Below are 15,939 nucleotides of genomic sequence, written 5' to 3'. Positions count from 1 at the left end.
GGCTGTCACTGCAGCAATTTAGGCTTGGTTTAAAAAAAACTAAAACAATCACACCTCTCGTTAACTCAGATTTGTTTTCCGAGTGTGTCAGGATAGAAAAGAGTGACTGTACCTAACAAAAGAAAACAAGTAAGGATAGTTTAAAAGCGATATGACTCAAACTCATTAATCCCTGTCAAACTGATGTGGAAACAACTCTGTGTTTTCAACTGCTCCCTAATGCAGGGACGAAATCTTAAAAGAGGGAAGGAAAAAAAATAAGATTACTGCTGCTGTTCAATATCAGAACCTTCATGAATTCACACAAGATAGGTAATTTTAAAGGAAACTGAAGCATTGATAATGCTGGCTGAGTACAACACTGAATTTTTTGACAAAATACTTTATACATGGTTTATAAATACTTGTCAGGAACTCCACCTATATGAAAGACAGCACCAAGGAAAGAAACCCTAGTCTATACTGCATAAACTCGAGCTTGTTTCTACGAGCAAACCAAAATCCATCTTTGGCAAAAGTTGAATGTTCAAGTTCAAACAAGCCCTTTGGCATGGCGGAGAGGGAAAGTCTGAGCTCACTCTAGCTTTACCATGGGCTAACTGTTGAGTGGGTGAACTGGGTGTGGCCATACCTATACAAATGAACCCCTTGTATGTATCTTTAATGCCCTGTGGCTCACCCTCGTTATAGAAGCTCTGGCTCTCCATGCCATTGGCTATGTGGGACTGACAGGCAGCTCTGCCCAGACATTCAAATGCCAGCTAGGTGGACCCGCAGCACTCAGGTCAGAGCCCACAGTCAGGTGTACATTACTCTCATACTCATACTGGATTCACAGACACTCTGCTTGTGCTGCATCCTGAGAATCAAACATCCTACAAGAACCTTTAAGCATGCGTTAAATGGGCAACATGGCTCCTGCAACATTACTTGTTACAATTTTTATTGCTTCTGGGCCCTAAGGCCCAGAGACTTTCACCACTAAAATTCATATACAGTCTTGTTTTGGAAAATTCTATTACTCAGTCAGCAGTCCTGCTTTCTTAGTATTAAAACCATTGGAATCTCAATGCAGGTACTGACAACATTACAATAATATATTTTTGAACTGCTAAAAGAACTGGAGAGGATCCAGAGCCACAGCCAGCAGAACAAAAAAATTCCTATCCCTAATGAAGATGCAGAAGCACAAGAAAAATGCTGAGAGCCCTTTGGAAAGCCAGCAGAGTTGATTGAGTCTGTTAAGTCAGTATTCACAACATACTTGCTCCTGACTTAAGAAACAAGATTTGCCCAACTAGACACTACTGTTGAAAACCAGATTCTTTACTTTGAAAAAAGTACTTGAATCTTTCTATGATTTCACTTGGAATCTGTGAGAAAAATTTATATTTCAATCAATTGCAAGTTCAGTCACTTTTGATGTTACGAGAATATTTGGGAACTGCAATAATTTAGGAAGCCTCTCCAGTACAGAGGATCTTACTTCCACTTGAACCCAAGGTTTCTCTATGTACCTAGAGATTTGGGACAGAATTGATTGCTGCAGAGCTGACTGCAAGGTGCAGCAGGAGCAATTTTGGCACATTTGCATAGCATCAGGGGTCTTGGGTAAATAAAAATTATACAGTTTCTTTTGCAAAAGTATTGTTGGACATACATAAGTTTTAACATCTTGTAAGGTGTTTTAACCTTGTACAATTAGTACTGGTGTTGGATACAATATCAAATCCCCGGTCAGACTTGGTTTCTAAATAGTTTGGAGTTCTTTTTACTATGGAGTTCATAAAACCAATATTCCATCTCAATATAAATTATGGTGGTATGGACTTAAACAGGGAAAATGTCAAACTGTACCCACCAAGAGCAATCACAGTAAGAAGACCACAACTTATTCATGTTTGGCACAATTTGCAACATAAAAAAATTAAAGGTACATTTCATGTTATAGAATTCAAGAATGTTGAACATGTGAACTTCTCTACAAATCTTGACTTGCTGTCAAACCACTGTCACCCCTAGCAATGACCACCTACAGTTGCCTTTAAAAAAGTGCAACATATCCCCATGTGAAATGTAAGTGCTAGCCATCTGCCCTGCACAAGAGCATTGGCTTAATCTCACTTAGATTTGTTTAAGCACTTCCACTTGCAGATTTTCTCCTGCCATAAGTTTTTCTTGCTTCAAAATATTATGAGTTCCGCTCATTACACATCCATTTATCCAGTGTCTCTTTTAATCTTACTAAATTCTAAATTCTGAAGATGTTGTAAGGCAATGAATTGCTCATTCACTGAAAAGAATTTTTTTTATGTGTTATCTTTGATTCCACTAAATGCTTCCCTTTGAGATAAGAGAGCCCTCAAACTTTTCCTTGTACTACTGCTCATTTTTAACTTTCATTACCAAGAAAACGAAATCTTTACACTACTTTACCATGTATAAATATGCCCATGAACCTCAGCTTCCCTCAAATGTCTAAGAGACTACAATAGCTAAGTGAGATTAGAAGAATATTTTCACATTCCATTTTGAATTCTGTAGGCAGTTTGCGCCCCAAGATATTTTAGCTATTTTTAGCCCTCCAAAATCACTACCCCATCAAATTTAAAGCCTGCCTAGAGCAAGAAGAACATAACAGCAAAAATAAAGGCAAAACCCAGAGACTCACAATGTGAACAACCACCTGAGAGAAGATATACCCATGGACATTATAAAGGAATTGGCTTTGATTTGAGCAAATCGTAAACATGTGCAAATAGTGCAAGATGCAAATACATCACATAAGGCATCAAAATTTTAAAGACATGTCCTATCAATGCTTTTCTAAGTTTAGTGTGAATTTAATTTCCTTTGTATTCAAGGACCAAAACCCATACTATGGATATGAGCATGAGGTAACAATTTTAATGAACCCATAATTTAAAATTATGTTTGAAGTTTGAAATTTCTATCTGTATGTTTGAATGATTCAGACTGATCATTTACTCTAAAATGTGGGAGCCCAGGGCATACCCCTGGCCTCCTTGGGGGTCTCAAAACCCCCCTGGCAAGGGTCTCAAAGACCTCTGAGTGAGACCCTGGTGTCTCAGGCACTGAATTCTAACCCCTGGGGGAATTTGTCAGCACAAGGAGAATGGAAACAGGTCACCAAAATTAGTAAATTAGTAAATTATTAAATTAGTAAAGTGTAAATTAGACCTTCAGAACGTAGATAAATAGGTTTTTTTGAATGTTTATGGTAAGGGACACGTGGCCAAGATGGAGAATTTGGGGGGTGGACACCTTTTCCTCCTTCTTCTCCATGTCATCCATGTTGGGTGACACATTGGCACTTTTAGATTGGATGGAGTCAGGGCTGGACCATTTAATAAAATTGGATTGTATTGGGAAAATTTTGCAAACATGTAATACGTAATACAAACTATATAAGATAAGCCCTGCCTTCACCAGGCAGATTCCACCATGGATGCCAGGCTGAGCAGACCGCTGCTGGCCAGGCAAAAGATCCCTGAGATAAGAAATAATAAACAATCCTTGGAAAAAGAGAAAACCGTCTCCAGCAATCTCTCTTCGACTGCTTCAGAGAAAGCCAGGGTTTGAACCACCTTCATGTCCCTCTGGGGTGATCTCGGGGCAAAGGAGAAATTTCAGACTAGTACATCTGGTGTCCCTGGCTGGGCATTGACATAAAGCACCCAAGGCCATCACATCTTTGCTCATAAATAGATTAATTAAAAATTAATTATCATAAATATTCACAAGCCAATAAAATAAGTAAGCTAGTGTTATTTTAATCCCTCATCTTCCCACTGAATTATCATACTATGTTTTACTTATGTTTATATACCTATATATATATATATATATCTATGCATGCATTCTTTGGAAATTAGTTAAGAATATAGCCATTGACTTAAACTCAATCTATATTAGCTTCTTAGGTGTGACTTAAAGTGTCAATTACTGATATACAATGACTCATGGCACACAGTTTTCTTTTGTCCTCCTGTCAGACCAAGGTTACTTTTGCTTAACCCCTCTAAAGAGACTGGCCTGAGAGAAGAACAAGAACTTCTCACTGAAAAGTCTTCATTATGAAAATTATTTTGCAATGTATAAACATCCTTTAGATTTGAAAACATTTTGGATGCTTCATAAAGATTATTTTTTTGTCCTACCAACAGATGGTATGAATTTCTAGTAGGAGATGCAAATTCCTTTTGCATCATTTTGGTATCTTTATTTTCTGCTGTAGACATTATCCCTCCAGATGCAATAAATGTACTTGTTTTAATATTTGAATGCATGTTACCCACAATCAGGTAATAACATGTACAACTTGATTTCAGCTGAAGAAGAAAACCAATTAAACAACAATCAACCAACCACATAACTCTGCAGCACAGCAGAGTGAGTTTATTTTATTTGGCTTGTCATATAATCTTGCTACAAAGTGAGTTGGTTGCAGATGTTACAGCAAATGGAACCAGTCATCAACACCTGAAAGGTATCCCCAGCTCTGCATTTATGCTCATCTTAGCTTCTTATTTTCCTCAAATTATTTCCCTTATTAGACAACTACGTTCCAGTCTCTTCCACTATGTATATGTAGAATTGCCCTTCTTGCTTCCCTTTCCCACTTTTACCTCCCAAAACAGAGAATGTGCTGCCTTGATGCTCTAAGTTCACTCTGGGTGCATTTGGATCTACTTTACATACATATCCATTATCAAGCTATCTATAGATTTATTGGCTAAAATTCAAAATATTTATTTCACCACCATGCTTTGCATATTGGATGTCCTTGACATTGTCAATTATGTTTTTCTTCTGGAAAGCCTATCTTCTCCAACATACTGGTTTTTTTCCTCTTAGATGTTCATTGATTTTTTTTCTCCTTTCCCTGTTAAGTTGCAGGACATCCCAGACTGAAATACTGAAATATCAAACACTTTATTCCTCTGACCCAGTATTTGAAATGAATATATATCTTTAACTTGGATTTCTTCCATCCAGGTTCAAGTAGTAACCCTGTCTTTCTAAAATCTACTCAAGAGTGTCTAAATATGAACTTAATGTTGCCAAGATGAACTCTACTTCTTAAGTACTGAAGTGTCCTCTTTACTACATCAACAGAACTATCAGCATCAGTGTCTTCTCTGATACTTTAATCCATAATATTGGTTACACCTTTGAATGTCACACTTTAACTCTCATAATTAGGCTGGACACTAAATTATATTGTCTCTTCCTGCAAATCACCTCTAAAATGACCAACAAAAATCTAAGTATCTTGCCCATTGATAATGTCTCCTTTGGCTTCAATGTCTGCAAGTCTTATTTTCTCATACTGATTCACATGAAATTATCTTCCTGCTTCATTACTTAATTGAATCAACTGCTTGTATATCTTCCCATTAACTTTCATTTTCATTGATATAACCCTCAAAAGTTTAGACCTAATGCTTCTGTTATCATGACTGCTCCTGTTTTTGTTACAATAATATTGGCTCTGATTGCACAATTTCAAAAAATAATTTACTTTTACCATCATCATCACTTATAAGATAAACTTGTAAGCAAAATCCAGAATCCTCTCTTAATGCTCCTCTTAAAATTCATCTCGCAGATAAGAAATATAACAAAGCAGAACTTGAGAATGACTTTGCAAGATATTTTCAATCTGTGACAGATTCTAGTCCTGCTCTTGATCTCACTACTCTGTGCATCTTTCAGATCATACAATACATACTCCTATATTAGTATCAAAGGACAAAAGCAAGAACCAAACCATTTTTAAGGAAAGAAATTAGGCTGTTAATGATCTTGCCTAAAACTCAGACTATTTAATAGAAGGATTTTGCAGACATTTCTGATTATGGGGATGAAGACAGAAACAAGATAATACATTTTCAGCTATGAAAGACTCTATGGTCTATGTTTGCACTTCTGAATGAAAACACTGGTAATTTTTGCCCTTAGCATTTATCAAATTTTTAGAAGGGGAAAAAAAACCCGAGCATTTGACTGTCACTCAGATTCTCTGTTACAAACTTGAAATTAGCAAAATCCGACTAATAGACTTAAAGATATCATACACCAAACCATTTAATGGACTGCTGAATTTGTAACTGGACTAGTTTTTTAACTAGATAGACCACTTTTATGAACTATTATGAAGTAAAATCACAGAAATCAGCCTAGAGGGATAGAACAGAATGTGTCATGCAAGTGTATGAATGTATTTCAACAGCTACATAATTTTATGAGAGATGATAAAAGAACTGCCTCTCCCTTACCCTGCCTATACTGAATATTTAACATAAAATTGCCTATCCAATTGTTCTGTGAAAAGTGCTTTAAAAAGAGGCATCCTGGAGACCTAATTACATATAAGTACTGCAGTTAATTAAGATACATATGGCTCATCTGTTGAACAGTCATTTTCCCAAAATTTATTAGAGGTTTGTTCACTGCATTCTGTGGTGATGAATACTAATATTTAGATTTAATATCAGTAAAACTCAAAATGTAAAGATATTAAAATAATGAATTTTCATAGCCCACTTTGATGAATGTATTTTTATGCCCACTTTACATTTCCCATCAAAGATGAAAGGCATGGGATGGTTCCCCAAAGCCAAATATTTAAGTAACAATCCAAGATTGAAATTTTAAATTTCACAGCATCCAATCTAATGGATACTCTTTTAAGCCACATTGTTCTTCAGAAAAAAGGGAATAATTAATTGGTAACTACAAATAGTGCCATTGCAAAACAAGAAATGCTTCATATTGGTAAATGAACATGGAAACAAATATAAAATCAAAGAAAGATACTGTCACCAAAAACATAACATTGTTGAAAAATAATTTCTAAGGCCCAATCTGCCCTGTATAAAACTGAGGTTTTCTCTTTGACTTCCTTTTTAAAGAAAAGAATTTCTGTATAATAAAGGTAATTGTCAAAAATAAGCATGTTTGACATCACAAAATGTAATAAGTTTGCATGCATGCTGAATGCGTTTTAAAAAACACATTACAAAGCAAAAACACATGGGGTTCAATCAGGCATAGTCCAATCATGATAAAGCTTTTTGCCTAACCTTTATAGAACTTACTCTGATAGGAAGTACGGATCCGTTTCGTTAAATCTGGATAAAAGTTAGACAGGCCACGCATGCAAAAGTTGTCTTTGGAACATGCCAGTACACCAGCATCAGCAGCAGGCAGAGGAAAGAGAGAAAAAACAGTCTAAAGTGAAAGGAAGTGATATCATAACCAGCATCTAGAACAGCCAAGGTGAAGACATTTCAGCAGATGCTTACCTTCCAGTTGGGAGACATAACAAGAAAAATAATCAAAAAAGTAAAGGATGTGGGATGGATGGTGAGAAAGCAGCTGAGGCTTTTTTAGATGCATAGTTTCTATGAGCAATCTAGAAGTTGCAATTCTTTTTAGTGGTCATCTATCCCCAGTGGGCTCCATTCTGGCAGCACTGGATAGCTGGAATGATGTCTTAAAGGATTGGCCCAGACTGTCACTGACAGAGCAAAACCTGCTGTGATACAGTGCTGATAACAGCTTCTCTACGTGAGCAATCCTCCACCTTTTGTATGGAGCTCTGCAGCATATTGTTTGTGGCTAGCTGCTCACATTTCTTAGGAAACTGCTCTGAGGCTGGCTGAAACCAGACAGAGAAGCTGAAGGCAACTTGAAGCTGCTCATCTCTTCTCTCCTCAGCTGTGCCACATTTACATATTTAACACTTGACACAGATGGGAACTAAGCTTGCCATGATTAAATGCATAGAAAGTGAGATAAATGGTCTTTCAGGAGCAGAAGTAGACCTGAAGACTTGTATTTTATTCTATAAGTTTTCCTCTAGATTTTGCTTTCTGTTTGGAGTGTAAACACATACCCAATTAATAAAATACTTCCCATAATTCTATGGAGAAGTAGGATTTGATGATTCAGTGCATGGCCTGCTGATGAAAATGTTGGTGGCATGAACCCACTATAACCTGTTGCTTTTATAATTTTAGGGTTAGATTTAAAACTCCACATTTTCAAAAGTATTTTAAAATCTAACTGTAAAACTTCACAGCTATGCAAAACACATTTCATAATTGTGTCTGACTCTTGCATGTTACTATGGAATATGTCAAGTGGAAAGACTTGAAACAGATGATCTGACTTTTTCTCATACAAGTAAATGCTCATACAAGTAAACATTCAGATAACCAACAAAGTATGGCAAAATTTAGCTCTATTGAAATATTAATATTTCTAATACACAAGCATGATTACAGTTATGACTTACTGTGTTCCTCTCAGCATAAAATTTTAAGATGGATGTTGTAGGTTTATATTAACAACTTCAGTTCACTAATGAAGTGCTTAATTTGTGCTCCTTGTGTTACCTACATAACATGCCTCCCAGGTGTTAAACATCTCTAAACACAGCTGACTATTCAAATGGATAGTATCTGCCAGAACGTACATATAAGCTTGAATTGAAGTCTTACTTATTGGTATGAACTTATTGAAACCAGAAAGAACATAGCATACAAACTGCACTTCAAATGACTGCCAGATAAGCAATTTATGGCTTTGCTCATTATGATTTCTTACAGACTCAGCTAAGGAAATTACTTCCTAACCTCCATCCCAAAAGGAAAAAAACCTCATAAAACGTTTCATTTCTGAGGAAGTGCCTGCACCTAGAGCATGTCAAATTTCTTTTGCCAAGTTATAGAAACTCCATTGGCCGGCAAATAGTCATGCACTCCAAAAGCACTAGAAAAAGCCACAGGCAAAAAAATGAAAGAAACATATCAAGCTCATAACGAAAATGATTTATTTCCTACCTGCACCAAACTGCCTGCTTTTGCGAGGTGAGCGGGGCTGGCGCTGGTATGGATCACTGGATCCATAGAGGTCAAGGGTGCCCATGCTCAGCAGGACTGTCTTCTGCATGAAATCCACAACGGCCAAACCATTGCAGTTCCCAAAAGCCACTCTGCGAAGAGAAATACCCCTCAAAAGTGTTAGTAATATGTAATTAAATTCTGAAAACAATAAGAATTATTGTTATGAACAGTGCACAAACCTTTTTCTCAGGAACTACTCAAGCTCAGATTTTTTATTTCTTACAGATTCGTAATCCTGAATTTCAAAAACTGTTTTCTGAATTAACTTCCCAGAAAGCAGAACTTGCAACTTCTACCAACTTTCTGTATCAAAGACATTGCAGTAATGTCTAAACATTGCTTCACTAAACAATATAATTCTAATAATAGTGATATCAATTAAGCCTAAAAAATCAGGATGTGGATCTTAAATAGTGGTTATGCATTTATCTAAAATACTAATATAAATTAAAATATAAATATGAATACAAGTTAAAAACTTATTTTAAAGCTAAACATAAATGACAAATGAAATATATTAGGCTGCATTGTGGAAATAGTCAAATCTGAAAGACTTTTATAAAATTTCCTTCCAACTTTGTTAGCTTATCTATAGCAGAGATTCATGTTAAAATAGTCTCTACCCCTCCGAAATGCTTCTGCAAATGCATTTTGATGGTGGCTCTTGATTTATGAGCAATATCTCTCTCCTTCTGTATCAGAATGCAATTTTAAATTCCAGACAGAAAGGAATGCAGGTACAGCCAAAAAGAAACCCAAAAAACCAAATCATGTTCAACCGTATTCAGAATCACTTGCTATCAGGTTCTGTCATTTTATGCAAAAAGTGATTAAGATGGTTATTTCAAAACACTGCAAAATATTTTAGCACTTACTTCACACTAAAAGTGAGCTGCGCACTCACCTCCACCTGACTCTTCTTAATGTATCTCCAAAATATCTGAAAGGAATTTGTGTGTGGAAAAACAACAATGCAAAAGAAAAGTAATGAGGTGGAGGGTAAGCAGGGTAGCTAGAAAATTTTATTCTGTTCTGTCTTTCTTACACTGTTTCTATTATAAAAAAAAGAAGGTTCCATATAGCAAATACAAAAAATAGTAGGTAAAGAAAAATGGAATATTCTTTCCATAACTGTCAAACTAGCAAATTAAGGTACCATCTGCAACAGTGGCTTGAATTCTACTGGTTGCTATTACACCGTGTTTACCACCCTAGTATCAATGCTGACTGCAGTACTGCATCTATGAAAATATTATGGATGCACTGATTTTTCCCCATTGACCTTTTGTTCCTTATTGGTGTCTCTCAGGGCCCCATTCTGGGATGAGTACAGCTTAATGTCTTTACCAGTGACAGTGAAAATGGAATCAAGAGCACCTTCAGTAAATTTGCAGACAACACCAAGCTGAGATGTGCCTGAGAGACAAGTGTCATCCAGAAGGACCTGGATGAGCCTGAGAAAAGGAATCATGTGAATGAAGGGTAATGGTTTTAGACTAAAAGAGGATTGATTGTATGTGTTCATAAGTCCCTGCATTCTGGGTGGAGATTAAAAAAGGCAAATGTCAATCTATTAATACTTTAGGGAAAAAAAATAGCCATTTGGGCTTTGAAAATTATTAACTTGAGATTTATTAATTTTGGAAAACACAAGTCAGAAGAAGACCTAGTGATCATTCACACCCCTGGTCAGCAATTTAACAAAATGTATAATTTCCTGGTCTGTATTTTTCTAAATTTCTCTAATTTAACACACAAGCATAGATCTAATATTTCTTAAATCCCGAAAAATTAGTTTAAAATAGAATCCAATATTTCTTATTAATAACACATCACAGGATGGGTAAAACAATTAAGATAGCCATTACTGTTAACAAGGCTTAAGATAAATCTCTAACAACCAAGTCCTTATGAAATCAAATACAAAACGAATTTCTCAGTTTTGAGCAATGAACAGAATTAGTTGCTAGGTGATGCTCTATTCTGTTGGTATCTTTTACAGAAATGTCAAAAAATCCTCATTAGACATGTCTTGACAATTAATATGCAAATTAGCTGAAAATTGTTACCCCATGAGCTGGTAATAAATTTTCAGTGACAGCTTTCTGTCCAACAGAACCTACTTCAAAACAAAATTATTATTTTTATTTAACCTTGTTCCTCTAGGTTAACCTTGTTCTTCAGTTGTAATTGAAGCATTTTGTAAAATTTTATTTTCTACTTAACTAACATGAAGAAGTTTTTGATGATTAATTTCAACATAAATAAAACAGGTGTTAATTTTTCACTTTTAATTTGTGGCCTTGGTACTGTTAAAAGTAAACCAAATACATTATATAAAATTTTGTAGTGTCTACAGTCTTTCATCTTTGCTGGAAATAAAGGGTTTTTTTGCATCTCACTTTATTCCTGTTTCATGGCTGCAGTAAAACAGTTCCAGAAATCACAGTAATTAAAAGAATACTGGAAACCAGCTCTCTAGAACATATGCCATTTTTTGTCTTCAACCTAGTTAAACTGATTAGTATTAAGCAAAGTATTAAGTATTAGGCAAAAGATGACCCAAATAACTCTACAATTAGCATGGCAAAAATTATGTGTTCTCAGGCTTCATGCTGAAGTAGAATAGGTTTTTCCACAATTTGGAGATAGACAACATGTAACAATTAAAGTAGTAAACAAAAATTTAGAGGAAAGAAAGGTCTGTGCCTTATCATAGGCCTGAGGAAAAAGTTAAGAGAGACAAAAGAAAGGAAGAGAGAGGGGAGTCTGCAGAAAAAACGTAAGGAAAAAGACTTTTCTTGGGTAGATTTTGTAGGAAAGTTAAATTTAGGCTATGAGCCTACTTTATTCATACATGTATTCATTTCTGAAACACTCTTATACTTAGCTTATGGTGTTTTTAAGGAGACTCTCTTATAAACTATTATTGCTCCTAGCAAATAAAACAATTTAAAGCACTTGGTTGAATCAAATCAGTGGTTTAGGAAACCACTGTGATCATTAAGAGAACCACAACCTATTAGAGTAATTTAGAAGTGAGAGAATGGTGAGATTACTCAGATGTTGTCCTGAGGTCTGAGATCTGAAAGGGAGCAAATCAGGAAAAGCCTTACAATTTGCACAACTGACAAACACATCAAGGTATGGTAAAGAAAATAAACTCCTAGTATTCATTATTAGGAAACGGTCTAGAAATTCAGTCTGAAAACTTGGAAAAACAACCCCCATAATACAATGTTTTTTCAGAAATGTAAAATCTCTCTATTAAACTGCCAAAGTCTCTGAAAAGAGTACAGTGACTTACTGAAAATCAGCAGAAGTCAGCACCTAACACCCATTACAGCCAATAGTTTTATTGGAGTAACACCTACAGGGAAAACCATTTTAACGTATCAGGGTGACTCTTAGTAAGAGAAAAAAATCAAAAATTTGCAAATAAACTGAATCTGAGGAAACAATTCCACACACTCATTTGCATTGCCATACTGAATACATCCAGCATCTAAATGTTCCTTATTCAATTCTCAATTTCAGGTCACCGATTCTTGTGCAAACAGACTTTAGCACAGACATAAAAACACTGCTTTCAGAAGACAATTTCCAACTAAGATATGATGTCATGATAAATGACATTTAACAGTTAATCACTTCACCATTTTCTATTAATGCATTTCACCTCGGTGAACCTTTCAAAATAACTTTGAAAATTACAGATTTAAAATGCAATTAGATCTTACTGGAAAGGATGGAAAGAATTACGTGAAAAGATTCAGTCTTTTAAATAGGATTAGTAAAAATATTGGCAAGAATGGCAATTTAACATCCCATATTACAATCTCTGTCAGCTCAAATAATTTTTCTCCATGAATTTATTGATGGCATCTTTTCAATACTTTGCTTTGACCTTAATTGTCTGTGTGTAATTTCAAAGTATAGTTCAAAAACACAATTTCGTGCAATAAATAAATAAATAAATAAATGCAACCTTAATTCTGAGTAACTTACAGTCCATAAGCAGAGTTTACAGCAAGACTGGTAATCTGTTGTGGAGGCTCACCATCCACCCACACCAACTGGATAATGAGATCTGCCTGGTAGCCAGGAGGCATCCGCACAGGTCGAGCCTTAACACTAAGAAGAAGGGGTACAAAATAAGAACAAACACTGGGCCATGAAAAACAACTGCTTTGCATCATTATGGATTGTCAGCTTGAATGGGAAACCTAAAATATTTTTCTGTGAGTATACAGCTAGAGAGCAGAACTGTGAGCACTGCTCAGCTTGTCACAACTGACATGGGTTTGTCAGCCATAGTAGGCCTTAAACATTGCAAGACTAAGTAGGATTCTGAAGAAGGAATGTAAGAGATGAGAGTGTGCTTGGCACCATGTGCTTAGTATACTGTTTTTTGGGGAATCATGCAAATACCGTGCATACGTGGTTTGCTTGGAATGAGGCACTGATTAAGCAATTTTACCTAGTTACAATTAAGCAATATATCCTATTTACACAAATATTATTGGTGTGCTACTTTCACTATAGCTGAAAAGGTATATGAACTGTGCTGTGTGTATCAATAAATGGCTTCGTGCTTGCATCAAGCTGGAGATCCCGTCTCTCTATTACCACTGTCATCAACTTTATTTTGAGACTTTCAAAAGGAGATTTCTGTGTATTTGGAACTTTTTTCCTAAAGAAAGCATGACAGAAAAATGCAGAGGCACGAGAAGATGAGAAGATATATCCTTCTGTAGTGGTCATCAGCGGAGCATAGTAAAAACTTATGGACTTGACAAATCTCTTTGTCCATGTAGTGCAAACAAGTTCTGTTTTATTTCTAGGAGTATAATCACCTAATACGTGAATGAACGGTTCCTACACCAAATCTGATATAACTATTCACACATGTTCCTACTGTGTTATGGCAAATTCAGTGACTTGCAAAGCAGGTGTACATTTTAAGGGGAAGTGTAAGAGCTGAATATCTCTGTATGATTATTTTATGTACTTTTTTGAGTGGTACAACAATGTGGGGTGTGCTGAAAGAAAACATTATACAATAATAGCAATACTCTGAGGTATTAATGTTAGTCATTAGTACATTCACACTGTAGTAGTAATTTACAGATAAAACCTACTACTCAGTGAATTTTCACTGTTCCTGTTACTTGTGAGAGTTCTTGTATTGCACTCCTTCTCCCACAGGCATAAAACAGGGCAGTCTACTTTATGAGAAAGCCATTCCTCATCTATCCTCTAAATGCATTTCCTTAACAGCGGTTTGACACACTCACTGTTCTATTTCTTTTCCCTGTAGTACTCTTCAGACCTTACATGTGCATTTGTAATCAGGCACTCGGCTTGGATATTGTGACACTGGAAAGATGTGACACTTCAGTTCAACCAGTGCTCAAACTACTACAGTTGGCTGTAGCTTTGTATTGTTGTTTTCTATCAAGAGCAAACCTCTGCTCAGAGTTTTGCAATTGCTGACTGGTTCTGCTGGCACTAAAGCTTTGCCCTTTTCTTTGTTCATATGATACATATCCACAAGCATTTCTGAAGTGATGCTATTTATAACCTTAATTATGCAAGTCCTGGATTACCCTGGAGTATTCGTGCTGAGAGCAAAGGTGTGAGCATCTGTGAACTCAGACTGCTAAAGGAGAGGGGTCCTTTGAGACCAGGATAAACTGGAACTACAGACAAGAGTTGTATACAGTAAAGATGTATTATTTTCTTCACAGCAAGCAGAAGCTGAATATTTCTCAAATAGTCCTTCAGAGTATCTTTGTGATGGAGCCCTTCAACTTCTAACGTCTGCAGACAAGCCTTTAAGAGGCATAAGAGTGGTGGTCTTTCCATCTGATATCTCATTTTCAGCTTTCAACTCCTGCTCTTAAAAATGTTAGAAAAACATAGAACAGGTAAATTAAATCCATGAACCAGGACTTAGTCGCGTGCCCTTTCAGCTGAGCTTTCCTCCATATTTTCTAATGGATAACCTATGATGTGGGAGAACACAAGAGGCAAGCACGCTGCTCCAACAAGCATCTGTCAAAGAAATACATTTACATTTTCCTTCTTCTAAACAAGTTACCTTAAGACTCACAACACCTGCAGAATTAATTCTGCTCTTCTAAAACATGGTTTTTAATGTGGCATTACTTTTCTAATGTGTCTTTAACAGCTTACTGAAAAAATTAGAGAACTTGAAGTATCTGCTACATCTTCTTTTGCACTGCTGTCACCTGAGGGGAAAAAAGCAAACACCTTTCCCTCTAAATATTTTTCACTGAAAATTTGAGTATCCGCTTTGATGAAAATGGATATTATTTCATAGAGATTTTCTCTAAGAATAAAATAAACTGCAGGTGGTGAAAATCTATAAAAATGGAGTAAAATAATTTCAGATTTTGTGATTAAGGTTGTCATTCTCATGTGTCTGTGACAACTTCCTGCTTTAGAATCTTTGAGCTACTTGCTTTGTTTGTTTGACCTATTTGCTTTTGTTCACTGCTTGAACAGTAATGCAGATATTCAGTTCTGCAACTTGTTTTGGATGGCTTTTTATTTGAAGTGTTTATAATAGAATACTATACAAACTGCACAAGTATGAGCAGAAGGAATGTAGACTTTTCAGTGGTTTCCTTGACATAATCTTGTTATGCTACACTGAATTTCATTGTTGCAAAGTTTTGGGGTTTAGGATTTTTTTCACAAGATATTCAGAATTCCTTATCTTTTTGGAGTTATTTGAAGCTACTTGTCAAAACCCTTGATGGACCTAATTTTGGGATGATACTAGAAATCTGGGAACAAAGACTGACATTCTATGTACAGCTTTATAACAGCATTTACATCAAAAGTATTTATCTACATAATCACAAATCCATTGGTTTCTTAGGTTATTACAGCTACCTATTTCACTGCAAAATCTTCTGAAAAAAGCAAGAACAGTATTTATTCCAAACTGCTGCATGCCTCTCTCAGTAACAGG

General features: G+C 35.8%; 1 protein-coding gene across 6 annotated transcripts in view; it reads right to left on the bottom strand.

Moving 5' to 3' along the window:
• STXBP5L (syntaxin binding protein 5L) overlaps positions 1 to 15,939 on the bottom strand; it is a 195,308-nt gene that overhangs the window by 39,632 nt on the left and 139,737 nt on the right. For 3 of the 6 annotated variants that reach the window (XM_079305321.1, XM_079305322.1, XM_079305320.1), the window contains 3 exons: positions 12,945 to 13,070; positions 8,874 to 9,025; positions 7,125 to 7,196 (listed from right to left, as the gene is read on the bottom strand). In XM_079305321.1, coding sequence (XP_079161447.1) covers positions 7,125 to 7,196; positions 8,874 to 9,025; positions 12,945 to 13,070 — 350 coding nt within the window. The remainder of the gene's footprint in view (positions 1 to 7,124; positions 7,197 to 8,873; positions 9,026 to 12,944; positions 13,071 to 15,939) is intronic. The other 3 variants (XM_079305323.1, XM_079305324.1, XM_079305325.1) reach the window with 1 other exon arrangement.

The sequence above is a fragment of the Erithacus rubecula genome (genome assembly GCF_903797595.1).
Source record: "Erithacus rubecula genome assembly, chromosome: 1".
Lineage (NCBI taxonomy): Eukaryota > Metazoa > Chordata > Aves > Passeriformes > Muscicapidae > Erithacus > Erithacus rubecula.
This window is presented reverse-complemented; position numbering and strand designations above follow the sequence as displayed.